Consider the following 27,900-nt stretch of genomic DNA (forward strand, 5'->3'; position numbering starts at 1 on the left):
TCACTGAGCATGTCAAATACTTCAAATACAATGATACTCTGGTAAACGAGACGCGACTCAAATGGTATTGAATAATGACATGACTGTCTATCAGTTAATCTTATTGCGTTGCCATTACAACACAACATATTGAGCGATGAAGCCAATTAAGCATATTGTTGGATGCCACGAAAAAATGAAAATGAATATGTAACTAACGGTAAAAAGAAAACGTAAAGTCGAAGATCTCCGATAAAAGTGATCCAAAATCTTGTAACTTATCTTTAATAGAGATTATTTCGTATTTGTCCGAGATTTTTTTTAACCATGAATTTTTAATCGGGTATCTTTAATTTGCATTTTTAACAGGTTTCGAATTAAACCGATAGGAGACTTTTGTCCGTACAAAAAAGATTAACCCCGAGTTTCTTTTAAACGAAATGTAATTCATCCATTAAATTAGAGGCTGCTCAAGAACGTATGAATGTTAGAAGAATGGAGGAACCGAGTTACTGAAATCCCTTTGTTTTCTTGGCTTTTTTTCTTGCGTTGTACATCATCAATCAGTTCCAAGAAGGTCTGGATGATGTATTATATAACTACTGGAAGTATGTATGTATGTATGCAAGAGATCTACAAGATTTCAAAATACGCGAGCCTACAATAAAATATCAAGGGCAGTATTTATGTAGTGCGCTATCCCATATTCATAATATCGGTACAGATCAGATTTGAATTTGGAATAAAAGACATATTTTCAGAGCCGCTTTTCCACTCTTCTGGGGAGGAAAAGCATAAAGTTATATATAAAATCTGCAAAAAGAATACACGGCCGGAACATCTTAAGAATACCCTCGGCTGCAAATGCCAATTTAGCAATCATATCAAGGAGAAATAACTAAAAAGAACTGGAATTCACGTACGCACTAACGGTCAAAGAGACAGGTGGATACTAACAAGAAAAAAAAGGAAAGAAAAAAGAAAAAATGTCGTACATCTAGCTATGTCTTTGAATCGTCATCTGTTTCTTTTCAATTTTTGCTTCTGTATCTTTTCAAATGAGCTCAATCTCTTTATCATATCTGAATAGAAAATATGGAATACGGAAACATGAAAGGTTTCATATCTATATCAATCTTGATCTTTGATAATACCATATCTCCGAAAAGTTCCCCAAACTTGAAAACCAAAACAAATTCTCGGTAGAAACTGGTTGCACAGCATAAAAGGTAGTCGCACCGTTGCCCAAACCTAACGGCCGAGAAAGCTCTATTCTGGAAAGAAATGATATGATACGATATGAGGTGATTTCCGCTTCACTTTTCCTCTGTTTAGATTCCAGCTGCAGTACAACATATACATGCATACATACATCCGTATGGCTCCATAGGTCAGAGCCTATGGGTACCGTGTAAAGTAAAACGTACTCTTATCGAAGGATGAAAAGAAGAGGGTGATCTCCCTTGGATCGGACAATTTAAATTCATAGTAGTTTATGGTCAGCAGTACATTCGATGTTCTAGAGGATCCTAGCGTAGTCCCACATGCAAAGTAAAAAGGATGCTACGGTAGAATTAGCGCTTTTACTGTATCTCCAAGAGTAACGGAATAAGGGGGTGATCAGGGACCAACAAAAAAAGCCCCAGCTGCAGTTTTTTTACATACAAAAATATCCGATAAACAACTTTAATTCTCCCCTTAATTCTCTCTTTAACTCTCTCCTTTTCTACCTCATACCGCATTGCATCCCCCTTCTGCCTTTTGATTTCTTCGTAATAAATGAAGCCAGACCGATAAGTACCGTTCTGTAAAAGACATCATCGAAAGCAACTGTTGTCGAGGGGTGTCTACGACAACTATTGTCATCATGTAAACTTAAGAGGATTCAGCAGATGATCACGTATATCATATAAGTCGATGCCGCGCAGCAAGATGTCTTATATGAGGTGTCTGGCGAGGTTTGAATGATGCCATTTGCAAGTCCAAACAGGGATAAGGAGGATTGAGGAACTGATTGATACGCTTGCAAAAGCAAAGTATCGAAATAAAAAGGGGGGGAGGAGAATTAACCCTGAAAATTAACAAAGAGTAGAAAATTTAAAATCAAATAAGGATGAGGAAGGATGAGGGATTCATTGTGCCTGAAAGTGGTTGTTGTAGATTTTAGGGATCAGATGGAATGCATAATTACAGCAACTACTACAACATCAATTGCAACTGTAGAATGGGAATGACTAATACGAATCGGTAATCAAAATCAATATGATACCCAACATACAGCTTCTCAACGTGTCATGTCTACGAAGACAAAATGACAAAATCAAGTCAAAATATAGACACAAACGAGTACCGCCTGTATTCGCACTCCGTAATACTCTTTTCCATCTAATCTCCAAGATATCTCTTTTGGCAAAATCAAATCATCAATAATCATCCCCATTTTTCAATTACTAACCACCACCTAACTCTTCCTTTTTTTGCAACCAATCCTAACTTATCCGTTGATTTCAACTTTATCAATTCTAGTTTATTCTACCTCTTACTATCATCAAATATAGTTTGTTCTTTCTGTATTTTTTGTCCATATACATCCGCGGATAGACACAACTTGTTTCATACAATCAATCATTTACCAACATATTACGACTGTACAGTATTCAACTTTAGCCGAATCCCGAATAACATTAATAGTACCCTCAATAGCGAACGGACCCATTAGAGAGACGGAACTTGATTGATCTTCTGATATCCTACCTACCAACATTCCATCCAACAGCGGACATAGGTCATCATAGAAGGAGACGGAAGGGGATAACTGTAATAACAAGTCAAATCATCAAAGAGTTGCTTGTCAAACCGGTGGCCGGGGTCGAAAGAACAACTAACCCTTTCTTCACGGACCTTCCCTCTCCTGGTCCAAATCAACTTAATTAACAAGGAAGGATCATCCTAATCATCACTTCAGCACAGCAACTATAGGGTCTACTATACTTTTATTGATGATCAATCTCAGGTCTTCATATTTTACCTAAATAATTCTTTTCGGAGATACTTGGTTATATCACATCAATAGAAGAAGTAATTGCAAAATCTTTACAAAAAATCACCCAATCAACCAGTACATTCGAGCATTCCACAGTTTTAGTTATAACATAACCGACGTTTAACCTTCTTCGTCTTTGTCTTACATACATATATATATAACTGGTGAGTTCCCGTTTATCCCCCTTCGGTTTGTCTTATCTTGTCTTACCAAAAAGATATCATTACCTCTTTCAACCCATACCTTTGGCCTTGATCAATTATTCTTGGTCCGTTTCAAAGGGCATAGTTAACTTGGCTTGTAACAGGATACCATCAACACTCAACTCCGCATTCTCATAATCAAACACTAGCTCTTGTATTGGATATATCGGCAAATAACATTCAACAATATACAGGCCAACCTGTTGCTCGTTCAGTATCAGTCGTATTGATACATTGATACTATATCTTAGAATACCGCAATAAGCAACCGCAAGTAGAAATTATAGCTATTGACGTCGTCGAAGAAACTACTAGACGTGAGTGAAGAATCCTTTGGTACTTTTTCTGGCCTCTTTGTTCTGTCCTTTCCTTGTCGTAAAATACGACCGAGAATACCTTCCTAGCCCTCCCAATAAAGATAATTATAGCGTCAAGTTAAAACATATCAGAAATAAAGGAGAGCAGGCTAGTCTAAAATGCGGACATTTGTCCGCCGAATTTGTCAAGGGAAGATTGATGACTAGCGGTTTGAAAGGACACATGTGCATACAGGGTTTATCTATTGATGATCTGCGCATTATGAGCTCAGAGAAGAATGGAGAAGTTGATGAACACATCAAACCTTTTCTAATTTCGAATCCCCCAATTCCAACATATTATCTTCGCCTTAAATTTTCTGAATAAAAAAACATTAATTGTTTTCCCATATACAGTTAGGTAAAGCATGCTAACTTTGGTTTTTCACTTTCATGTCATACCACCTAATTTCTGTCGAAACGTACCAAAATGTCACCAAATCATGTCGACACCGTCAACTCAACCTTCCGTGTTCCACCTCTTCCCGCGCGAAAGCAGGTTCCATCACAGAACCCTCGTGTCGTCACATCCAATCTCGAAAAAACCTTCAATAGCAGCAGCCGACCTCATACCGCTGTTCAGAGACCTGTGCTATCCCCACTGAATCTTCATCAACGTGGCGCTAGTTCGATATCAAGTCTTCCTGTCATTCAGAGCGCATCGCTTGAACCGAACTCCATGTCATACCAATGGCCGCCTGCTACAGGAGTAAGTCTTGTCTCATTTCTCTTCACAGGTATCATGGCTCACATGCCTGAAAGTACGATTCTCAGAACTATAACAATGCCATCCAACAATCTATACAATCGTCCGAGGAAAAAGATGCCCTCAACCCTGCTTTAGGCTCAGGGCAAGGAGTTCTCGACTTGATGGGTATGCACCAATCGGGTTTATCTGCATCTATTTCCATGAACGCAAACAATCTAAATGGTCAGCTAGGATACAGTAACTATCAGAATGGAGGAACGTATTCCTACAGACCAGCTCTGAATGCCGATACCACCAACTCATCTTTTTTAACCCCACGTACGTCAGCTCAATTTCCACCTAATTCAGCTTATTCTTCAAATCCACCGTCCAGCATACCCCTAGATACCGCTTCCACAAATGGCGAACTATACACTCCTCCTTATCCAACACAACTTCCTAACGGATATGGAACATTTCCTGTCAATATGAATGTGCCTGAACTATATTCGATAGGCGAAAAACCTTCTGGTCCAATACAGAATTTTCAATATATCCCTTCGCAATCTACCTATCAGCCTGTCCCACAGATCTATCAACCTCAGTCGCAAGGCACTATATCACCTTCTCAGCTTGGTAGCACGCAGAATCTGAAACCGACCAAGAGTTTTAGTGATCTCATGATGGGTAGTCGTGCTTCTTCGTCATCATCAAGCTCAGCCGAAGGTCAGCATGACTGGAATGGTAACGTATTAGATGATTGGACCAGATCGCTAGGCAAAGTAACGAATAATGATGGACAAAATAGTGGACCTGTCGACTTCTCAAATCTTGGTGGCCCATCCAAAAATCCTATGTATATACCGCCCGCCCTTCAGATATCACCACCTGCTCCTGGAGCAATCGATGATGCTATGAGGCAGTATGTTCATGCAGCAAATCGACTTGCTTTTGGTGAACGTAAAATCATGGTTATGAGTCCTAAAGTTGGTCAGAAAAGTTATGGTACAGAAAAACGATTCCTTTGTCCTCATCCTCAAGCAACTTTGATCGGCACATCATGGTGGGCCAAGGCTAAAGATGGATGCCCGATCTCCCCTCTTGTGGCTCCTAGAGTCAATATCAGCTTGACGGGCGAGCAACCTGTCAAAGATGCCACGGTTAGCTGGACAGCTGTAAACGGTACCAACCTTGATGAGAAGATCAATACCCAGGCAGTAAATGTTAATGATCAACCATTTGTCGGGAATGTCGCTGGTAAAAACCTTCATATATCGGATAATGATGGGAAAAGGCGTGAAGTAAAAGCATTAGTCACTATCAAAGCTCCATTGAAAGTTTATGCTGGACCTAATGGTTGGGGATATCAAAAGAATTCATTGCAGGATATAAGCGATGAGAGGACTTTAGGTGTTTTCGAAAGTAAGGAAATAAAGGTGATTAGTAAACCTAGTAAAAAGAAATCTAGTGCGAAAGCCGGAGAAAGTGAGTTGCATTATCGCTTTGATATAAAGGAAACAAAAAACTGACGTACTTAATTATTTTGCTTCGTAGTGATCATAGGTCATGGTTCGACCATTGCGCTTTTCAACCGAGTAAAATCGCAAACCACCTCGACACGGTAGCTTTCTGTTGTACCGGACTTCACCCGTATACGAGGATCTGATGGACTACACGTTACCGGTGCACAACCACCCATACATCCCAATCAGAATTCAGCATTCAGTGGATTCACGGCGGACGCTAACAATTGGGAGTCTTTCATTATTTGGCTTGTCGATCCTAATAGACCCTGTGGACTCAGTATGGCACCTCCTCCTCATCCAGATTGGCCTTCGCCACCAGCAAATATCATCGCGCCTAGTATGCTAGTCCCTCCAATCCGATACAACCAGACTGTCGTTCTTCAATCATTACAGACCGGTGTCATTTCTCCTGTTCTCATCGTCAGAAGAATAGAATCAGATGCTGATGCTGTAGGAATGGACGGACATAATGTCGATGCCCCAACCGCAGTGGTTCAAGGAGAATATGGAGGAGACTTGGTATCTCAATTGCAGAAAGTTGCGTTTGAAATATATCGAACTGATACCATGGACAGACTATCTAAAGATCCTCGATATGGAGGACAATGGTTATCTTGCGTTCAGGAATCTGTGTCCGAACAATATGTGCTGAATGAAAGAAGGTGGTCAAATGTGGTAATACCTCAAAGAGGTGGATCAAGACCTAATTCCATGCCTAATACACCTCAACATCGATATGGTGTGTTACCAATGACACCACATACCAGTTCAATGAATTTGCCTTCAACACCTTCAAGTCCAGTTAGTTCAAGTTCATCAACAGCATTAGATTACTTTGGTGCACATAGTAGAAAATCATCTTCACATTCTTTAATGTCACCTAATATACCTGAAATACCATTACCTCCTTCTCAATCACAATCGCAAACTGATGGTGGACCAGTTAGAAGACATCGTACAGGTTCAATGGGAAAAAATTCAAATGGACCTTTCGCTAGACCATTACACAAAAAAAGAGGTTCATCTTCCGGTTCATCAGAATATCAACCAAATTCTTCTGTTACTATCAACTCAAATTCGACTTCTTCTGAATCTCATAGAATGTTTTGGACAATGGATGTTGGTGATGTCAATATTTGGTAAGTTACATTTCCACGTATGAAGAAGATAGATATATACCGCGAAAGTAGTGCTAATATCGTAACCAATGTTCATAGGAGTATTGTCAGCACGGAACAAACCACATATACATTCTACGTCCCACCTTATGCTAGTGAACCTGTTGAACCATATGCACCTTTCCCCGTGGCCAACCGAATGTTACCTTCAAATTTGATCGCCGATCATACTCCAGCTAGATACAATCAGCAATTCACATCGCAAACGGAAGCTCCACTGCTGACCCTGTAAGTCATCTTTCGATTATCTGTTCAAATTAATAGAATCAAATACTAATGGTTAGATGATTTTTCCTTTGTTTCTTTGTTTCGTTTGTGTGGACTGTAGATATGGGAAAGGTTTCATCAGAGCTGTCGATGGACACGCGCATCATGTAGTCTATTATGGGACCTCACCTGCAACTTATAATGAAGTGCGATGGTGAGTAATTGTTTCATATCATAGAGGAAATCACATGTCATGCAAGCGACTAACGATAATTCGTTTGCGAATATATAGTCACGAAGTCATGGCAGCCGCTGAACCGGCTTTACCACCTGGAACCAGAACACCAATTTTCTTAGTTAGAGAAGATGGTGGGATTGTGATTCCAACAAATTTAACTTATCCACCTACATAGATTTTTTCTTTTTTCCTACAAGTGTATCCTTATCTCCTAAATTAATCCACATCAATCATCTATTACGAACAAAAGCAATATACAACAATCACAATCAAAGTACATGTTTCCTTCAAAACGCATTCGAGATTTCGCATTATTTTCAACAAACCATAGAATAGATTTCCCTTCATTTGTTTTTACTTTCTTCAAAAGGTCCATTTTCAATAGGTTGGATCGGTATTTTCTCATGGAAATAAAATCAAATTATAGATTCAGACTTTATATGAATCCATATAATTGGCATGTATACACCTATGAACGTATAACAGTCCAAGTCTGCTGTACTGGGGGCTATTTTGGCATGTGAGTTGATTAAAGCGGTGATCCATACACGTTCTTGCTTATTCACTACTCACTGAATTGACCAATGGACATGTATATCAAGCAAGAATCTCATCGTCGTATGCCGGCGGCATGAGTTACTTGTAATCACCATCAAATTCAGGATCAAATCGGTGCGATGAGTCTGTGCAATGTGTATCAAGTGACCACAATCAAACTACACAAAGTCTAGAATTGATACAGTCATCCTGTTTACAGGTATATACAGTAGAACTTTATCTTACTTCGACCACACGTTGATAATATTTATGCTAAGAGACGTCCTTTGGGATAATCTGGCCCATCAACACGTTCCGGAAATCTTAGGGATGATCGAATGTAGGAAAATGAACGTTTTATATTGATCATTTGCAGTAGTGGGTCAATATTCTGTTTTGAGGAGGATAAGGTCGTCTTATCGGGGAAGAAGAGATGTAGCAGAAAGGTATAAAGACTCATGATATTCCTTTTTCATTCTTATCTCTTCTTCGTCTTCTTTTTTCTAACTAAAATCTGTGCAAGTTACTCGTACACTTTTAAGAACAAGTAAAAAACAAGAAAAAAAGGAATAACCATCTTTTCACATTTAATAACCATCATAGTTAACATACTTTCAGATCACATATATAAAGAGAATGGGTATATTTAATTCAATGAAAAGAAGATCATCTTCATTTAAAGGTACGCTCATTCTATGCAAATTACAACATCCAACATAACTAAATGATAATTATAAGTTACTGAATATTCAAAACTGATGTCTGGGTTTCTAAATCAGATACCGATACCGTACGTTCAAATAGAACTTCATTTATATCAGGTAGTAGTAAATATGGTTTTTTTCCATCAAGAAATTCTTCTGCACCTACGTGAGTCATTCAAAATTTTTATTGTTATTCTAAAAAAGAAAAAAGATTTCAAGTCAAATACACTCGCTAATCATTTTCTGAACTTCCGTATCATCATCGATTTTTTTTTTTTCTTTTTGAGACACAGATCAAGATGTTCTTCACCAATTTCAAGAACTCGATCAGATGAATTAAGTTCAATCATATCAAGATCAATCATTTATCCTACTCCTTCTTCTACTTCTGCTTCACCAGTTTTATCACCAGAACAACAGACAGTACCTTCTTCATTAGTACTTGATAATACTCATCAACGACTAGATGACATAGCTATAATAAATACCAAAACCAAAAAACAGCCTCAAAATGAGAATTTACCACAAGGTTTTAGATCATTTTTGGATGATGCTAAAAAGTCTAATCCAAATTATAGAGATGCGAAATTGAATATAATGAAACCGATTTCAAATAATGATAAATTTGGTTTGTTTATGCAAAGGAAAAGAAGTAATTAACAAGATAATTATGAATAAGCAGTATATTGGATAGAATGAATGGAATGATAAATTAATGCAAGAACAATTAAATTTCATTGGTTTTTGGGTTCAAACCTATTGTGTTACACTGTATACTACATTAAATGATCTTTCTTCTAAAATCACATCGAGTCATCATGCATTTTCGTTCATCGAAATATAAAAAGGCGTTATTGTATCGTCATCCTAACGTAGGAATATATATTATCTATAACCATTTAATTTTCTATCATTTCAATTCATTTTATCAATATCTATTTTTCTTTTATTGTATCTTGATCATTCTTCATTATATAATAAAGCCACATTGTGAGCAATAAGTTACTTTTATGCTTTTTCATCATGTTTTTGTAAAAATTCAGAAACGTAAAAATCACCATTCAAACTCAATAGATTTGCTATTCTTGGATGCACTTCAACATGGAACTGATCCCACTCAAAGGCTTCCCCATCTACCAGGACAACAGAATATTAGTCTAGCTTTCGACTATTTTCGTCGCGGAACGTTGTCGATATAGGATAGGATATTCAACTTACCAATTGTGAATATGGGTTGGTTCGCTTTATCTAAATTTTCAACTGTGAATGCCGAAACTGTATAATAATAATCAGTTTCCCATGTTGAGATACAGTCAACTTAGTAGGAATACCTATCTCACCTTTGTAATAATGTTGACATTCTAACCAATAAGCTTCACCTTTTTCAGCACCAGTAATAGCATTTGCCATCATTGTTCTAGGTACAACAGATTGTACGACTACATCAATCAAACCGTCACCTGAAATCGATACAGGCCATTGCATCAAGTCTCTTGCGACCCAGGGCATCATACCAGCGCTAACAGATCAGAGGTTGTGAATTAGCTAATGTTCTTGATACCGTCCATTCTCTTCTCCCGCACTGACTTTCTACCCTTCCACACCAGGTCACATGGCTTGTGACTTTACAAAAGACTCACTAGAAGTACAATATACCTTCTCCATCTATCCAGTTGCCTTTTCTTACCACCTGCAGAGGCTCGTCGACTGAAGCAGCAGTGCCTGTACCGTTACTTCTATTACTCTTATTACTTCTTAATGATCCTACCGAAGATCGCTTTATATTTGACTTGGATGTATTACCTGAGCTGTCTATGGTGATCCAAGTTGAGTTCGGTTCTAGAGGTTTTGACTCTGGTATGGGTCCATTTTCCAACTCATCCTCATCTATATCAGGTTTGGTAGTGTTTTGGGTGGGCGATTGAATCGGTAAAGGAGTTTTCATCGAATCATCTTCACCTGATTTCGGCAGTTGTTTCGATGGTACATTTTTCGATGTTGTCGCTGTAGGATTTGAAGTGGAGTTGATCGATAAACCATTCAAATTTGCTGTCAATGGATTAATACCTGAACCTAAAGTTTTCGATCCCTTTTTTTCTTTTATTCTATCCCTAGCCTTTCTTGACATTGAGATCTTATCATGTTCCACCACGTTTAATTGAATTTTGGTTTTACAGTTTTTATTTGTTATTATACCTTTTAAGAAACCAACCATGAATCTAGTATCACCCATCCATCTTAAATTTTCCGTACCAATATCTAAATCAACCATCAGTCCTAATGCCGTACTTAAGAATGAAAATCTTCGAGTCAATGATGGTAATAACAGTACTGAACATAAATCAATGTTTAATTTTTGACCTGAATAGTGTTCATATATAGTGTCAAGAGTCAGCATCAGACTTGAAGGTCGGGTATCAATGTACATACCTTTAATTATATTCAATGTTGCTAATGGTATATTAAATGTATCTTTCACACCAAATAAATTCGTACAAACAGCATTGGCGGAACCTAAAAAGATTGAATGATTAGTCACCTTACAAGGGGAAGGTACCATTGTTGGAGATTTTATGCACTTACCTGTCGGTATAGGTGCAATAGGTGTTCTCAGTGCCTTTTTAGCGTCCCCTCTTGCTGCCAATCCATTCAGCACCTCATATACCAGTCCATCTCCAGAAGCCGTTGCAATTACACTGATGTGATGGAATACCTTAATCAGTCTACTTGGATATTTTACATATACTCATCATGCTTGAGAGCTTACTCGTAATTCAGTTCGATTGATTTGGCGATTTCTTCCGCATGCAGCCTATGTGTCGTTTCTAATCAAATCTCAGCTCGGATTGTGCCTGGTCACATCTTACAAGGATGAGACACCTACCTCTTAGATCTACGTCACAACCAGCAGATTGTAGAATAGGTAAAACAGTATCATGGACTATACTTTTTGCTTTACCTTTACCGCCAACAGGATTGACGAGTAACAAAACTCTTTTAGATCGCTTCATACCTGACAAGAAAGAATTCAGTATGAAGTTCAGCTTTATTTCCAGATTTCCTTTGTAGGAGTATGTTACCCACCTTGATAAGCATGATTCATGATGTTTTCAATCCATTCTCCAGCTTCGGGTAAATTTATAGGTTCAACCAGAACATGCAATTTGACTACTTTCAAGTTGTTCGATTGTAATCCACTACTATTACTACTACCCAAACTATGTAGATCTAATTTACGGTTTTCTCCCAATTTTGCTGTTCCACTTGAAGCAACAGATAATTTCGCAAATAAGAAATTCCTTAATGGGCATGATAATAACCTTTTCGGTGCTAATTGTGCCAAGAAGACAAGAGATATAGAAGCGAAGTGTCAGCTAGATCAAATCAGAAATTTAGGTGCCAGTCTATCACTTACGTCTACCATCTCTAGATAATTGTAGCACATCCAACTTGTCATCTTCAACAGTCAACAGACCTCTTTTGTCGTTATGTAAAATTACAGGTAAATCTTGATGTCTACTCGACATCTTTTAGGATAATTTGCAGCCTATCAGAGTGACAATAGAGGTTCCCGTTGATCCCTGTTGAGGTTTATTTCGAGGTTGGAATTATGCTTATTGTAACCACAAGTACATACACATCAACAACTGTCTTTGACTTTGATAGCGGTCATAAGATTATCGTATCATCTATAAACCATCAACTCCGGCTAACGGCCATCTCGGCCTGATATATATATATGTATTCGTAATTACGTAACTCTTCCTCGGTGTCGGCTCCATAAATCACGTGATAAGACTAAACGGGATAACGGGATCTGTTATTACGTTAATTGATCACTTAGATCACTAGCTAAGCTAAGATTACTTGATTACAGTTATATATATTTTGTTCCTTGTCATCCTCATTTTATCGATAAGGTAGACGGGACAATACTAGGTAGACATGAATCGCATATCATAACGTAACATTTTCTCACCACTTGGGACGGGGAGCTCACGATAAGAGTATCGCTCATGGCTTCACATTGTTCATACAGGTGTTGAATTCGCCTATATTAGAGCTATTACCATTGAGCTTCATTTCATCATTTCATCATTGTTCTTGTTCTCCTCGAAGCCTCAAAGTACTTGCCAAACACCACTGGGCGGAATAACCATCTTCACCTACCCCTCAAATCATTCACACTCAAATGGTAATTTACGCATACTCGGACTCTTCAAGTGACTATTCAACTGGATATAATCGGCAATACTCTTCCTCCAACCATACCGATACGACAAGTGAACGTTCAGATGTTTCATCTACAATTTTTCATGGCGAAGGATTCCATGATCAATTGGATAGTGGTAGATATGTAGGAAGGTTGACTGACAATAGATCTATCACTCAATTGACCTGGAGAGGATTTACAGCATCATCTATCGAATTTCAACCTTATATCAGTAACAAAGATTAGAAAGAAAAATATCAATGGCAAAGATATGAAGATGAATGGATATCGACTAATACACGTATAGATAGTATTGCAGATCATGTAACAGGTGGATGGAATGACTATGATTACGGTTTACTTGAATCGAGAGAATCTGATTGGATTTCAACTTCCAACGATTTTTATTGGTTGATTTGGGAAATTACAAGAAGATTAACAAAATTGAAAAGAAGTAAAGTTGAATTACACTTGATCAGAAAACTAGAATATACTTCAAGATATTATAAAGGTAATAAACCAATTATCGTTGATCCTCTTCAAAAAATAAGGGAAAAAATTCAAGATGATATTTATCATTGGTTCGATCACTCAAAATTAGATGCAGCCAAAAAATTCGCTTATACCTCAGGTGAAATTTTATTTTATGGAAGGATATTCAGAAAAGATATTTTGGAAACTTCAGTATGGACGAGAAGAGTAAGTCAATTACCTCATAATTTATAGTATCTCCCTTACAGACCCCTTTCTGTACATTTTGTATTTAGATCAAAAGCAGACGCTAACAGATTGTGCTTACTTTGTTGCAGGAACCCGGCTTTGATCTACCAGATTATTGCTTTATACCTCGCAAATACTGGAGTTATCGTGATTCATGGATGGATCGTTTAGTTTTCTCCGCAGGAGACGATTCTGCTAAAGAAGCAAGACAAAAATTGATCAATAGAAGACCACAATTACAAAACTCCAGACGATAGATGGAAAGTATTTCATGTAAGTATCTCCTGATAGGTGTTCTATTCATATTTGAACCGGACGCTAACTTATATGGTCGAAACAGAAATATAGCTTTATCGTTCTGATACAATTCCAGAACTTCAACCTGTTCATGTGAATGTCATTTCAAGATACACATCAGCTCAGCAACATCTTCCTCTTCTCCTACCTTCATTAGCATCCTCAAAATCAGTTTCTGTAACACCGATTCGTGCTGATCTGCTTTTCTTGATCTGCTTTTCTTGATCTTCTCCCTTTTCCAACTGGTCTACTCCAATATTGGCTTTCAGTCACAATGGCATTGGGCTATAAAGTGCATTCAGCGTCGATGGGCAGGATTTACTCAAATTGTTATATGCAGATATGGATATACGGACTTCCGTTGGATTGGTAGATAATTTACACCCGAGAAAAAAATGGTTAGAGAAATGATTTCGTACTTCTAGATATCGAATAGAACCTTTCGGCTTCCATCTGTTTATCAATTAGATTCCCCTCAAATTGTATGATTAGAAGGTCATTGGTTCTATGAAGAATGATCATGACCACGTCGCTTCACAGCATTCGAAAAGTCTCGATAACTCAATTCGACGATGTCAAAGCAACACTATTTAGGCTTAATTTGCGCAACCAATTTAGCTATTAATGAAATCATATGCTCTTACGTATGTTTGGCGTCTACCGAACTTTGGGAGTCGACCAAATCCATGGCACGGATAGTCATATCACATCCGTCCGACTTAGATAGCCTGGAGACTCTTAAGCGTGGTATGCCATTTTTCATGGTGATTGTACTAGTACTTTAACGATACTTCGTTAAACATATTACGAAATGTCCCATCAAATTTATGCCATTCAGGAATATCCTGGAGATCATCCTATAGAATCAGGACATGTGATGCGATGGATAGTATATGAGTATGATAAGCTATAATTATCTGAATAAGACGAACGGCGAACGCGATGAGTAGTTCACGAAATATACATTTCTTGAGAAGACTTTTGGACAAGAAGAGAAATGTATCTAGGTTCTATCTGCTACTATTGTTATATCTTAAATTACCAGTATTAGAAAACATCTACGTGTGTTAAAATATATCGTACAACATTTAAACTAGTCGTAATCACTAAGAGGGAGCGTTTTTACTATTGACGGGGAGTTCGGGAATCCAACACGAATGGCTGACGGGAGGTGTGTTTGTCAGAACATACCCTGAGAGCAGTCTTTACTACTTGGCTGTCTGTAGACTAAAATTTGGTGAAATCTAAAGTTGGGTAAAGGCATGTCCAAGGGATAGTCAAACATGTTTCTCAAATAGGATTCAGTCTGATGGAATTTCATGCGTATCGGAATACTTGGGAGAACATCTGCTCATCAGGAAGAAATCGTACAGTTATACAGCATTTGAAAAAGGGAAAATCCTGATGCTAAGGCATTGTATCTCATCTTCCTTTTTAAATAACGTCATTTTGGCTTGGCATTATTATACTGACTTGGTACTCACTAGTCTAAGTAGTTGCTTTGCAGCGGATCAGTCTATCCACTGTCATGGTAAAGAAGCAATCTGTACGGTCAAGCAGTGTATACTGTAATTGAGTCAGTGATACTGTATAGACATGCTAAATCAATCTGTCAGTCACAACCGAGATTCATTTAGACAGTCACCCTTATTCACCTGACAAAATGCCCCGTGGAGGTTGTTCACCTACTGTATGCATCTAGGTAAAGAATTTAATTCTTTTAATTGCCCAAATCAATCCTATCAAGACCAACATGGTTACTTGACTTCCGGAAGTAAGGTTGATCTCTTTTATTCCTGCTGAAGTTGTGGTTTCGTTGAGTAAATTGGCGGAATTAAGTATACAACCTTTACCACCACTATGACCTAAAGCACAAGCGCCACCTATAGGTGGATAATTATATAATTCTATTGCCTTTGAAGCATTTCCTAAACAATTATACATTGTAGGCATATTAACTTGTTGTTTTATTTCGACTGTTGATCCTAATCGATTACAAACGTATTCGGCACATGTTTGATTACTGAAACAACACCAATCCAAGTTATCCTTGTTATTTTGTGCAGGTGTATTCTCGCACCACCATCCGTCCGACATATTGAATCTTGATTTGGAGTTATTCTGTCTGTAGAAAGCTAATTTGGTACGAGGATGAGATCAAGCTCTTGAATCCAATTGAACAAATTCTCGTTGAGTGAATCAGGTGGTCTACTTCTCAACTTCGATTTGAGCTTCCTTATATACCACTCTAAAGACTTTCGGGGACCGTCGGTTGCACCGCATAACTCCAATCGATATCATATTTTGACCTTACTCTTATGGAATGTCTTGGCGCGTTCCTGAGCTAAGAATAAGCTCTTGTATCATAACGAGTCTATCTACGTAATCGATGAAACCAGTTGAACGGAGATTTTTATTGAGCTCTTAACCTCATAAGAGGTGATATTCAAAGTTACAGTCTAACTCTAGCGTTTTCCTGACTCAAACCATATGGTATTTCGCTTGCATCGGCATCCATTGCCATAACGGCAGGCTTTCCCAGAAGGAGTAGCATTGTTGTTTTATCGATAATTCTCAACAATCGTTATCATATACATATCGCAATTCGTGAACAATCGTTAATCATGCCGTAGTCAAGGAGTTTATATGAATCCAACTTGATCTATTCCCATAGCCCTTCTAACAGTTATTATGGCAACTAATTCTTTGATGAATTCTTCTAAAATCACACAATTATCTAATATGGTATTTAGACTAATTTTCTTCGGCTGTCCTATACTATCAGGTTCTACGTCTTCCTGAAAAGTAGTTGGTCTCGAAGATGACGAATCTGCATTGAACGATATATCTTCATTAATCGCCAAAGAATGATTCTCGCGATCTAATTTGAGGTTATTGTCGTTATTTGACCACGGCCCAGCAGTGATAGCGGAACTTTGCTGCAGTCTTACTTCTTCAGAAGGTAGTATATCTACATCTATACCGGTTTGTTCGTAATGTGATTTGAATGGTGATGGATTCAACATATCCAATTCGTCAACTTTGATTGGTGTGGAGGCTCTGTCTTCCAGATTTGAAGTAATATTCGGACTAGGTGAAAGTGATTTCTTTGGTGTCGAAAATGGATTTGCATTTGATCCCAAGAGGTTCGATAAAGTTGGTGTGAAACCTGACGAGGATGATCTGTTGGGTGTTATCGAACTGGGAGACTGAGATGCTTTCTTTTTGGGGGTTAGGAATGATTTTATACCACCAACTAAACCTGCTGCGCCGGAAGGTCTTTTTACCTTTTTATCAGGTTTAGGTGTTTCAGGTAATGAAGAAGTCCCAAAACCAAATATAGAAGAATGATCAACGTCTAACATTACATTCATAGCTTCATCTAAATGATCAGTGTAAGATAGACCTTGTCTTCTTTCTGATAATAATTTATCAAATGAATCGATATCTTCACGATATTTCGATATAGTCCTAATGAGTTCTCTTAATATCTGATATATAGCTGGTAAAGGTATTGAATTTCTAGCGCTAAATGGGTCTAGACCTTGACGTAGAGGTCCATCGATATCAATGTCCGAATCATCATCATCCGAATCTAAGTTTATATCAGATACACTATCTATCGTATCTTTTTTCGATTTCCAAGGATCAAATTCCGGTTTGATATCGTATAACAACCATCCAGCTAAAGAACGATTAGGACATATTGCTATCGAGCTTATAACACTTGTTAAAGCTACATTTTCATCTGGAGTATTACTGAGGAAATCGCCTAACATTTTCAGAATTGATTTAATGAGGGAATCAGATGGATTCAATCGATGTTGTACAGGTTCTTCAGTTGAATCAACATGTAGAAAAGATTTCTCTGTCTGATCTAGTAGAGACATTGGTATCTGAGCAGAGCGAAAACATTGATTCGATTCTATCAAAGCTGTAATATCCGTCAAATAAACTGAATATCCAGCCGCCATTTCTGCTGATGACAAGGATGGGTCTAAGCGAGTTATCAGGGAGCTGTACAATTCCATTTCCTGTAAGTGGATATCTGTCGAATTGACGGGATGAGGTAAGAAGCTATCCATCGAGAAGTCCAATTCTGTTGGAATAGGTCTTTTGGCTAAAGCAGTAGCAACCGGATCTCGTATTATCGAAAGTAGACCTTTGATAGATTGTTGGCATTGATCTTCTAATAACGTACGAAGTAAGCGTAATGCTGCTGTGGAAGATGCAGGTTCGGTAGAATGTATATTATCTAGAAGTAAATCTTTAAGTGTAAATCTTCCTTCATCTGCGAAATAATCTGCTGTATAGATAGGTTGATCTATGAACCCCAAAGCACCGGTTTTTCTCTTGTTTTTCTTCTTGTCTTCAGCAGGTTGTAAATTGGTTCCTGATCCTGTATCCATCAAAAATGAGAGCAATCTATTTAACAAAGGTCCTTCATCTAAATTTGTGAATAAAACTTCCAAATAAGTCAATACAGCAACTGAACTTCCATCGTGACTTGAACATTCTAAAACTGAAGGGTAAAGTACATTATCTAAAAAGGATGATTGAATAGCATCTAATGTAGCTTCAGCTATAGCATTTCCTAACATGTGAGTAGTTGAAATTTCTTGAATCTCTTGATTAGGTTGACGAATTGCAGAAGTACATCTATGTATAATATCTTGTAAGAAACCAAATAATTTAAGGATAAGATCAAGTTGATCACGAACTTCCATATCTGTTGAACTTTGAGCCCGATCATCTCTATCTGAAGGTTCCAGTCCTGCACCAAGATACATTCCACCTGAACCTGTTCCTGAACCTGATTTATCTAGAGAGGTGGACTGTTCTCTTTCCAATTCTGATATTTCCGATAAACTGGGTACGTGTAATTTCGAAGGTAATAAAGAATAAATGGCTCCTAAGCCAGCAGCCATGACTTCTGCGAAATCGCCATCTAAAATAAATTCACCTAAAGCGTCTCTAGCATCTTGTAGAGGATCCATAGTTGTACCGTCTTGGTTATTTAGTTGAGGACTTCCATTGACAATTTCAGTTGAAGGTAAAGAAGCTATATCAAATAAGAATAGTAATCCCGCACGAGCTGGATCACCTATTTGACCTTCACGATGAACGAATCTGAGCAAATATGAAAAAAGTAAAAACTCGAAGTGATGCGTCGTAGTTTTGCTTGAGGGACCAGATATACCTGTATGAGATGACAAAGCAGGAGATCGAGCCCTTTCGAGCGGAGTAGGGAGTTGAGCTGGATGAGGTTGTAACCAACCTTTATCGTGAAAGAATATGAGAAGTAGTGGGGGACTGTACGGTATATGTCAGCTTCTCTGGCGACCAATCCTTTCCAACAGGTTTAATGTTGAGCTGAAAACTAGATTCCTAACGATTAGACTGGGATGTAAAAGGGAGAGACGGAGCTTACTAAGCAACCATCCTAGAAGCCAAAGTACACATCAATCCAACTAAATCCTCTTCTATATCCTCACTGCTCCCTTTGCCTAATTTGGGACTCATTGAAGCGGCTCCTAGTTTCCTAACACCTCCATCAACTTTTTCTTCAGGTTCTTCACCAATACATGATCGTAGTAGTCTTCGTAGAGGTCGATGAACAGCATTATGAACAAGAAATCTTTCTGAAAGGGAAACGATTAAATTGTTTATTGCTCGAAGTACTTCAGCTGTAGCGATGGAGTGCAGATATCGGGAATCAGCATTCGGAATACCTTATGATTGAGCGTTTGACGACAGTTCGTACACACCCTTTATACCATATGGTCGGTCTGGCTCACAAAGCCTTTCAAGTTGAGATAACAAGTCGTTCTTGAGAAAATATTCCAGACATGCTCCTGTAGTACTAAAATTAAATTAGTCAGCTGTGTAGGCCAACAATATGCAACTGGCAACTTACTCCTCATCCGTTCTATTACTTTCATAGACTAAAGCATCCACTATATGCCTCAATTGATTCGGGACTTGAGTTGACGATATTCCTCTAAGATACGGTTCATCCATAAATCAGTCATTGGTTCTGACCGAAAGTAGCTTGCATGTACGCACCTGACGATTTGTCTTTCATCTGGTTGTTCTAGTGTTTCCTACAATCATAAATCAAATTATAAGCCCAAATTTTCCAGACCCCATAACATAGTTCTGACACACCTTAATTCCCTGCCAGGCGATGTCGAATTCACCCAAATCGTCCGGCTGTTTAACCGCTTTTGATTCTTTAGGTGGTTGTAGTAATCGAGTAAAGAAATTGGATACTTCCATGCTGGCCTTCAAGGCCTCTACACCATATTTTGTGTTCTTTTAATGTCCTTGTCAAGTATGGACAACAACAACAATAAACAATAGAAGTTGAAGGGCAAAATGGTCGTCTAGATCAGAATATCCTTAGCTATAGCTTCTTCGCGCACAAGCCGACATTATTAACCGAAATCATGAATCATCTCTTTAACGCGTATTTTTTACGATTTGCATTATATTACAAGCTTGATTTTGACTGTATAACATACATAAAATGGACAAATCAACATCACTAGTATGCTCAAAACATAGACTTAGAAAGCTGGGAGCACTGCAGGATGATCAAAAAGAGCTTTATCCTTATGAATCACCGTTAGAAAACATAACATCGTTATTTTCATCGCCGTCATCCCCTTCTTCCTCTTCTTCTTCGTCAAGATCAACCTCCACTTCTTCGAATCCATCGTTGAAAGAATGGATACCTAAAGATCCTGTAGTGGTAGGCATAATATCTGCCGTAGGTGCAACATGTATAACTTTAGGGAGTATATCTGGATATAGAAGGTATTGGAGAAGAATTAGAAATGCTAATAGTGTTACTACGGGCATGTTGGAAAGGAAAACTTGGATAAGGGGTGTAGTGACTAGGTAAGCTATTTTCTCGTTGATCAGTCGTGATTAGCTGATTGACATGTTATGATATATCAGTGTAGGTGATGGAGGTGAGCTTTTACTTATGTATATTCAGACAAAGATAGCTCATATACTTTCGATATAGATAATTTGAGATTATATCATACACCTGGTCCATTTTTTAGATATCCTTTTAAGATACGTAGAATACCAAATACAACGAAAGGTAAATTGCTGATCTCTATGTGGAAGCTCGATTTAAACCCAAAGTATGCTGACTTGACAATGCATTTGATACAAAATAGAATTGAAAGATGAAACGATACATATACGAATAGCAGGTGTGGATGCACCTGAAAATGCACATTTTGGACAACCTGCTCAACCACATGCAAAAGAATCTCTAGAATGGTTAAGATCAACTATAATAGGTAAAAAAATGAAATGTCAATTATTAGCAAAAGATCAATATAATAGAATCGTAAGTAACAGAGTATATTTAATGGAATGGGATAAAACAAAAATCGCTTGAAAATCAAATCTAACCGTTTCTGATATATTCATATTTGATTTCAGGTTGCAGTACCATATATAAATAGATTATTGTGGTTTGATAAACCATTACCCTTGTTAATGTTGAAAGAAGGTATGGCAGTTGTTTATGAAGCAGGTGGTGCTGAATATGGTCCATGGGGTTTAGAAAAAATGAAATCGATACAAGCTCAAGCAAAATCTTCCAAAAAAGGTTTATGGTCTTTAAAGAAGTTTGAACATCCAAGTGATTTTAAAGCACGTATGAAAAAACCTGATGAAACTAGAGTACCATCCACAAATAAGAAAACTTCCAAAGGCATACTAGGCACATTGTGGAGTTGGGTTAGAGGAAATTGATCGAATATCAGGATTTGAAAGAGCTATACATCTGAATTCCAACTTCGTAATGACAGACATGACATGACATGAAAAATGCATTCTGGATACAAACAGTAATACTATCTACATTCTTTTCGACATTCTAATCTGGATGTTCGGCTACAAGCTATATACAAAAAACATGGATACTGCGTGAACTGTCGTGATACTGGAAGACATGGTGGGATATTCAGAATAGAGGAGGTAGACGATATGGAAGTAAGAATAATTAGCTAGGCTCAGCCTATCGAGCTATTGATAGCTGTTACCCCAAGCGACCATTGGAGTACGTTGTGATTGATTATAATAAGCGTTATTGCCTTGGCTATATGGAGAAAACCCAGTTGCGGCGGAATTACCGCTATTTGACCAAGGTACAAACCCGTTTGAAGTGATAGTTTCGGGCTCATTGCCGTAGCCAAGCATATGTCGCCAAAGGTTATTTGGATGGTATAAAGATGGAGGATTCATGCTGGAGTGAGGTCGCTGACCAGCCCCGGGTCCATACTGATGATTTGCTCCAGGCTGAAGATGAGTTTGGTGATGGTGCCCGTAAGGTCGGTATGAATGTCCGAAATGTGGTGGAGCAGCGAAAGGATTTCGTGAAACCAAATCGTGAAGGAGTGCAATTGACGATCTGTCTCCAGCAGCGTTGAAAGTTCCCGATTCGCCACCACTTGGCATATTGTGTGATTTATCGGCCTTGAGGACTTGACCGCCATCTTGTCTATTCGTAGGAGTATCTGGTTGTGAAAGTCTCCCCGCTTGTTCGAGCAATTCGGCCAGTGACAGAGGTCGGGCTTGAGTTATCGTTGGTGACAAGGTGCGGGTGGCGGCATAAGGCGACTTGATCGCATCGATGGATTCGTTGACCTTGTGGCCGGTCATAGCAAGCTGCGAAAAAGTTATTCCAGATGGACTTTTTGGAGGAGCAGGTGTCATTGGGGTACTTTCTGCGTCATGCTCATCATCCTCACCATCTGAAGAATGGGCTAAGTCGACTCCAACTTTCTCAGCTATGTGATTCACCATATCGGCAAAGCTGTTGAGTTGGTCTCCAATCTTCGTTACTTGTTGTGAAAGTTGCACATCTTCTGCGGGTTTCGATGGAGCCAACTCGCCATCGGTTTTGAGTGCCTTGGCGAGATCGAGCAGCTTGAGTCCAAATGAAGATGCTGGACTAACGTTCTCAGCTTGCATTATTCGCAATAATCGATTTGAAGCGGTGGTATTGCCAGGAGAAGCAATCAATTCTTCGATATATCCTCGTGACGTGATTCTTTCAAGCTGTTCTCCATAAGGTTTTTCAGCGTCTTGGGAACTTGCGGTAGTGGGAGTAGTTTCATTTTCACTTGCAAGGCTCGAAGAATGCTCTTGAGTTAGATTGAGGAGGTTATCTTCGATGTTTGGGTTGGACGTTCTGTTTTCTGTTGATGCGGCTGGGGTGGGAGTGTCTGGTCGAGACTCAAGGCTTTCTCCGAGCTTGATTCCAAATGTTCCGGTATTCTCCTTTCTCTTACCCTTCGATGGTTGATTCAAAGTGCTTGTTGTTGTAAGATTGTCAGATGTGCACACTTGGACATGAACGTCTTCCGTGATTTCACCTCGTCTAACACAGTTCCACCCACCAAAGCCATCCCATGTTCTTGTAGAAAACCGTTCGTAAGGCAATTCAACGTAGATTCTATCGTTAAGAACAACGATCTTACTCTTTTGAGCAACATCCCGACCAATATATCTGCCTAATTGATCCCGTAAAACATCGATAGTAGGAATGAAGTCGAATATCCAATAATCATCTCCGATAGGTTTGTTATTGGAATCAATGATATAAAACTTGAAGTATCGGTCGAGATCGTACATGTTTGGGGCGTACCAAGGAGGATTGACTGCTCCGTGATGAGGAATGTGAGCTGGGATATGTTGAGAGGGTCCTACCATTGGCATGAGATAGGGGGATGCGTGATGAGGTGAAAGTCCTGGCATTGATGGTGGAAATGTGGGACCCGAAGCCTCCATCATAGCTGCCACAGGATTGTGCACGATCGGTGGCATATTTTGTTGACTAGGATAAGATGATAAAGGATCGTGTTCCTTCATCTCTCGCGGGGTCTTGAGTGCCAGTCTACTGAAAGCTGAATTAGGACCTGTGAAATTTCTTGTTCTTGTTCGTAGAAGACGCTCAGGTCTTATGGTACTACATTTCTCTCCATCAGACGAAGAACCAGGTGGAACGCGACGAACTCTGCCGGATTTAAAGCTATCAAAATCGGGCATATAAGCATACCGATCCACCCTTGACATTTTCACAGGAATTTCCGCTTTATTCATATTGGCTTCAAGAGGTTGAATTTGAACTTCAACTACAGTATTACCATTAGTGAATTCGGGTCTTTCGGCGTCCATTTCCAACATCTTAAAGATAAAATAAAACATCAATATTGATTCTTTCCCCACGTAGTATATCGAATCCAATTTTACTTACTTGCTTGGCTTTCCATTCGTCGTATAGTTGATCTCCGACTTTGACTTGGTGGTGTTCCACAAAATCAGCTTCATCTTCTGGAGTCGGTTTCCACTTAGAATTCTTGTCTTTACATAAAATTCGGAAAGCTGATAGTTTGATAGCTGTACTATCAGGCATCGAAACATCGTAGATCTGCATAAAGATTCTGGATTCTTCTTCCACCGTAGCAGGAAGCTTGACAAAGACAGAACATCGCTTGTGTTGTTTGTTTTGAGGTTCAGCTGTTTCGTTAGGCTCAGGTAAATTTGTTGTTGAAGAATTATCTTTAATTCCTGAGAAGTACGATTTCCAGATATCAGCTAAAATGCACAAACCGTCATACGAATCAAATTGAAGTGCGGTCCCTATACCTACCAAGTTTTCTCCACTCGAGTTTATGGCTGATAAGATCGTAAATAAGCTTCTCTTCGCCGAAGCAAATATCGATGTAATTTACTATAGATCGATCAAGGACCGCTTTGCAGTATCTCTATTGATGACATATTTCAGGTAGCAAGTCAGTGTTTATTCGTGGTATTACCATACAACGAATCTTCATAAAACCTAGATGACAAAAGGTTAAAGATGGGATGGATTTCGGCACAGCAAAGGGGGAGATCGTCAAGTGATATCATCTTACCATATTTTACTCACCTCGAAATCACCCCAAGTCCGATGAATACTTTCAAGTCCTTCTACATAGATGTAGAATACCGAGAGGTTCAATCTTGAGTCCAGAATTCCGTTTCGATCAAAAGGTAATTCATCTAAGTTAGGCAAATGCTCGAGTTTCTGCTTGAAGCCATCATGATCAATCTCCCAAACGGTAAGGTAGATTGGCTTATTCATGATGTTTGTTAAAATGATTATCTGCCCATGAGATATGATATATAGGGGTTTGATGATGAGAAATAAAATAGAACGCAAAGTCAAATTGGTATATATGGGTTGATGGCGAGAAGAAAGGAGACATATAATGCTGTGAGGATGTAAGTACAGTAAGTTGAGGCATGGGTACAGTCAGGTTGAGTGGACTAAATGCACAATCAAAAGGTACTCCTTTAACTTATCAATCTCGTAATTTTTCCATGGGGTAATTACGGAATCTCAATAGGTGCACGTGGCGTCGACTATCTTATCGAGAAATCCTTCATTTTTTGGGAAGTAGGTATGTTAGGAGGTAGATTCAGACTATGCCTTTCCGCTCAACCTCATTCCATCTTTCCATCTACAGTGTCTCATAAGTGGGCGTATTGGTAAATCTCTCCAGGTATATGAATCTATGAAAACGCCCTTGAATCCGATATGCATTCGATAACTATTGACACGCTTTCGCTTTACCTTCTCCATACAAAGCATTCCATATACTTTGACCGCAACTCAGTAATAAAACTATACAACCAAAAGCAGCAACTAAGAAAGCAGGTAATTTCTGTTTAGAATACCAATTACCCCTTGTTAAAACGTAATATGCCGAAGCAGGGAAAATAAATGCTAATGCTGATGCTGATAATCCACCTGCTAATTCAAGCACTATACCTAAATCACAGGTCGTTAAAGCGACTGAAAGCGGGAATAGTCGATAAATCAGCTCTGGCAGGTATACCTACAGAATACGAACAGAAAGAGCGAATTATGCATTGCAACTTACTCGCCATGGTACCGAATACCGTTAGACTAGTTATGATCACATGACGCTTTTGGCTGAACTGAGTCTCCTTGAAGAAATACTCCTCTATCACTTCTCGACATACGTATACCTCCAGGGGGACTAAGGATGGATCGTCAGCTGAATCAATGTGGCAAAAGCAATGCAAAGGCTTACTAGTTGTAGACATGTTTGCCCCAAAGCAGAACCGTGCGATATTGATCACCCAATCATCAGAAGCGAAATTGTTCAGAATGTTACCCTACGTGGTGCAGGTGAGCATACTCATCTATTCAATTATCAACGATGAAGCTTACCTCGGTTTTATCTGTAAACACAACATACCCGGATACAGCCACCAGTAAACAAGCAATCAGACTTATCCCGGTTGATATATGAGTGACGACGTAGAATCTTAAAAAGTGATAATGAAGTCAGCTGTGAGTTCCATGTCTTCGGCGAGAGATCTTCGACTAACCTATCAAGCGTAGGTACATGTATACTCTTGTAAATATAGTTGGAATTATGATGACAAGCATAAGCGAAAGATATTACTCCAATAGCTTGAAAGACTCCAGGTCTCATGAAGGTGAATATTTCTGTTGATGAGCCTCGTAAAGAAGGATCGACCGCTACTGATCTGAAAAGAACAGATACAACAATGATTGACATCGATACAAGAGCTGTATAGGTTTGATTAGCATTCTCAATTGTACATAAGCAAACAAGGAAGCCAAATAGGGAAAGATTCAGACTCACCGAAGGAAGAGCTTTTCGACAATTTCACTATATCTCTGTGCAGACTGAGAGGGAACGATACGAACAATGTGCACAGCGTTATGACAACTCTTCTATCAATCAATAAACGCAGTACTGCATGTTCCGATAAAGAGGGAAAAATGGCGGATATGACTCGGGGTATCGTATCGCCTCTAAACGGAAGGTCAGCTATGCTTAAATACGACTTGATGTTCCAACATACATGATGACATGAAAAGCAGCCGTTCTGTTACGAGACTATTATCAGCTTGCCTTTAATTGGGACTTCAGACAGCAAATAAGCTCACCCGCCAAAGGCAAAAGCAAATTGAAAAAAGGACACAGCCGCAGCGCCTGCGGGTCCGAAGCAATGATGCATTGTCTGTTGCTAGATTGTCAGCTAATGTCGCTTTGAATCTGACAAGTTTAGCTGAGATAATTCACATACCTCTGTATACGAGTCTCTGCCACTCAATTTACTAGTCAATATCACCAGCCGAATTGTCCAGTCCGATATTACAGCTAAGCCTATCAGTAAGAATATACCGGTGAAGAAACCCGCTTGTGATATCGCATAGGGTAATCTGTGATGCGCCTGTATAGTCAGCTTGATTGGCCGGGTGGACAGTAGAGGTGAAGCGGACTTACCCTATTATACCGGCTCCTATAATGGAATTTGCCATCTAAACATATGTCGGAATGTAAGTTGTGGAGTAAACTGCAACAACACCAATTTGCATGAAAAAGCTTACATTTGTCACAGCATCCATCAACGTGCCCCTAGAAGCACTATCTGGACCTTCAACTAAAAACAATTCATGTTCTTCCTGTGATATATCATCTCGCCGCGAGTTGGAAGAGGAAAGTAATGGTGCAGATACATTGTGCTCTTCAAATTCGAAATCATCTTCCGGAGCTTTGAATACTACGTGAGTGGATAAAACATTAGTCTACCTGTCTATATTCGAATTGGGATGATGCAGGATATATATTTAAGATGTATAGTATATAGACTCACGGATATCTCCTCTTTCATCCGCATCTGGATCACCCCCAATGCGATCATAATCCCTGGAACCTCGTCTTGAGCTTTTCCTGGAAGACGGTTTAGAAGCGTTATTGGGAGGATAGAGATTTAGTGAAGAAGCTGATCTACTTGGCCCAGCACTGTCGTTCGCACTTCCATTCACTTTGTAGACCAACAAATCTTCGCTTGATGAGTTCGCCATATCGACAGCTGCCAGAGTGTGGGCGAAATAAGATTATTAACAGGACAAAGATAAAGATCAATGAATGAA

At 38.9% G+C, this 27,900-nt stretch overlaps 9 protein-coding genes across 9 annotated transcripts; 4 read left to right on the forward strand and 5 right to left on the reverse strand.

Annotated features, from left to right (window-relative positions):
* Positions 1-4,011: 4,011 nt before the first annotated feature.
* Positions 4,012-7,593, forward strand: L201_003486 (uncharacterized protein; the record flags this gene model as incomplete). Its single annotated transcript, XM_066219240.1, has 7 exons — positions 4,012-4,290; positions 4,344-5,754; positions 5,824-5,864; positions 5,982-6,934; positions 7,013-7,201; positions 7,302-7,394; positions 7,473-7,593. 7 exons carry the CDS (start codon positions 4,012-4,014, stop codon positions 7,591-7,593), a joined length of 3,087 nt encoding a protein of 1,028 aa, XP_066075337.1.
* Positions 7,594-8,591: 998 nt separating this feature from the next.
* Positions 8,592-9,319, forward strand: L201_003487 (uncharacterized protein; the record flags this gene model as incomplete). The annotated part of the gene is made up of 3 exons (XM_066219241.1): positions 8,592-8,637; positions 8,735-8,825; positions 8,953-9,319. The coding sequence occupies 3 exons, from the start codon at positions 8,592-8,594 to the stop codon at positions 9,317-9,319; spliced, it is 504 nt and encodes a 167-aa protein (XP_066075338.1).
* A 348-nt stretch (positions 9,320-9,667) lies between these two features.
* L201_003488 (uncharacterized protein) lies at positions 9,668-12,186 on the reverse strand (the record flags this gene model as incomplete). Its single annotated transcript, XM_066219242.1, has 10 exons — positions 9,668-9,792; positions 9,878-9,934; positions 10,000-10,178; positions 10,300-11,020; positions 11,090-11,173; positions 11,243-11,355; positions 11,427-11,484; positions 11,544-11,672; positions 11,744-11,989; positions 12,075-12,186. The coding sequence occupies 10 exons, from the start codon at positions 12,184-12,186 to the stop codon at positions 9,668-9,670; spliced, it is 1,824 nt and encodes a 607-aa protein (XP_066075339.1).
* Positions 12,187-12,851: 665 nt separating this feature from the next.
* On the forward strand, positions 12,852-13,849 carry L201_003489 (uncharacterized protein; the record flags this gene model as incomplete). Its single annotated transcript, XM_066219243.1, has 3 exons — positions 12,852-13,016; positions 13,119-13,571; positions 13,682-13,849. 3 exons carry the CDS (start codon positions 12,852-12,854, stop codon positions 13,847-13,849), a joined length of 786 nt encoding a protein of 261 aa, XP_066075340.1.
* A 1,738-nt stretch (positions 13,850-15,587) lies between these two features.
* Positions 15,588-15,986, reverse strand: L201_003490 (uncharacterized protein; the record flags this gene model as incomplete). The annotated part of the gene is made up of 1 exon (XM_066219244.1): positions 15,588-15,986. The coding sequence occupies one exon, from the start codon at positions 15,984-15,986 to the stop codon at positions 15,588-15,590; it is 399 nt and encodes a 132-aa protein (XP_066075341.1).
* A 545-nt stretch (positions 15,987-16,531) lies between these two features.
* Positions 16,532-20,168, reverse strand: L201_003491 (uncharacterized protein; the record flags this gene model as incomplete). The annotated part of the gene is made up of 6 exons (XM_066219245.1): positions 16,532-19,202; positions 19,321-19,576; positions 19,658-19,752; positions 19,807-19,890; positions 19,956-19,993; positions 20,058-20,168. 6 exons carry the CDS (start codon positions 20,166-20,168, stop codon positions 16,532-16,534), a joined length of 3,255 nt encoding a protein of 1,084 aa, XP_066075342.1.
* A 250-nt stretch (positions 20,169-20,418) lies between these two features.
* L201_003492 (uncharacterized protein) lies at positions 20,419-21,668 on the forward strand (the record flags this gene model as incomplete). Its single annotated transcript, XM_066219246.1, has 4 exons — positions 20,419-20,792; positions 20,903-21,003; positions 21,083-21,258; positions 21,354-21,668. 4 exons carry the CDS (start codon positions 20,419-20,421, stop codon positions 21,666-21,668), a joined length of 966 nt encoding a protein of 321 aa, XP_066075343.1.
* Positions 21,669-21,941: 273 nt separating this feature from the next.
* Positions 21,942-25,044, reverse strand: L201_003493 (uncharacterized protein; the record flags this gene model as incomplete). Its single annotated transcript, XM_066219247.1, has 4 exons — positions 21,942-24,104; positions 24,175-24,488; positions 24,571-24,685; positions 24,850-25,044. 4 exons carry the CDS (start codon positions 25,042-25,044, stop codon positions 21,942-21,944), a joined length of 2,787 nt encoding a protein of 928 aa, XP_066075344.1.
* Positions 25,045-25,513: 469 nt separating this feature from the next.
* On the reverse strand, positions 25,514-27,831 carry L201_003494 (uncharacterized protein; the record flags this gene model as incomplete). The annotated part of the gene is made up of 12 exons (XM_066219248.1): positions 25,514-25,758; positions 25,847-25,966; positions 26,021-26,105; positions 26,161-26,257; positions 26,322-26,526; positions 26,603-26,775; positions 26,826-26,849; positions 26,911-26,984; positions 27,051-27,186; positions 27,251-27,285; positions 27,355-27,527; positions 27,621-27,831. 12 exons carry the CDS (start codon positions 27,829-27,831, stop codon positions 25,514-25,516), a joined length of 1,578 nt encoding a protein of 525 aa, XP_066075345.1.
* Between the last annotated feature and the right edge of the window lie 69 nt (positions 27,832-27,900).

Source organism: Kwoniella dendrophila, chromosome 4 (genome assembly GCF_036810415.1).
Source record: "Kwoniella dendrophila CBS 6074 chromosome 4, complete sequence".
Taxonomy (NCBI): Eukaryota; Fungi; Basidiomycota; class Tremellomycetes; order Tremellales; family Cryptococcaceae; genus Kwoniella; species Kwoniella dendrophila.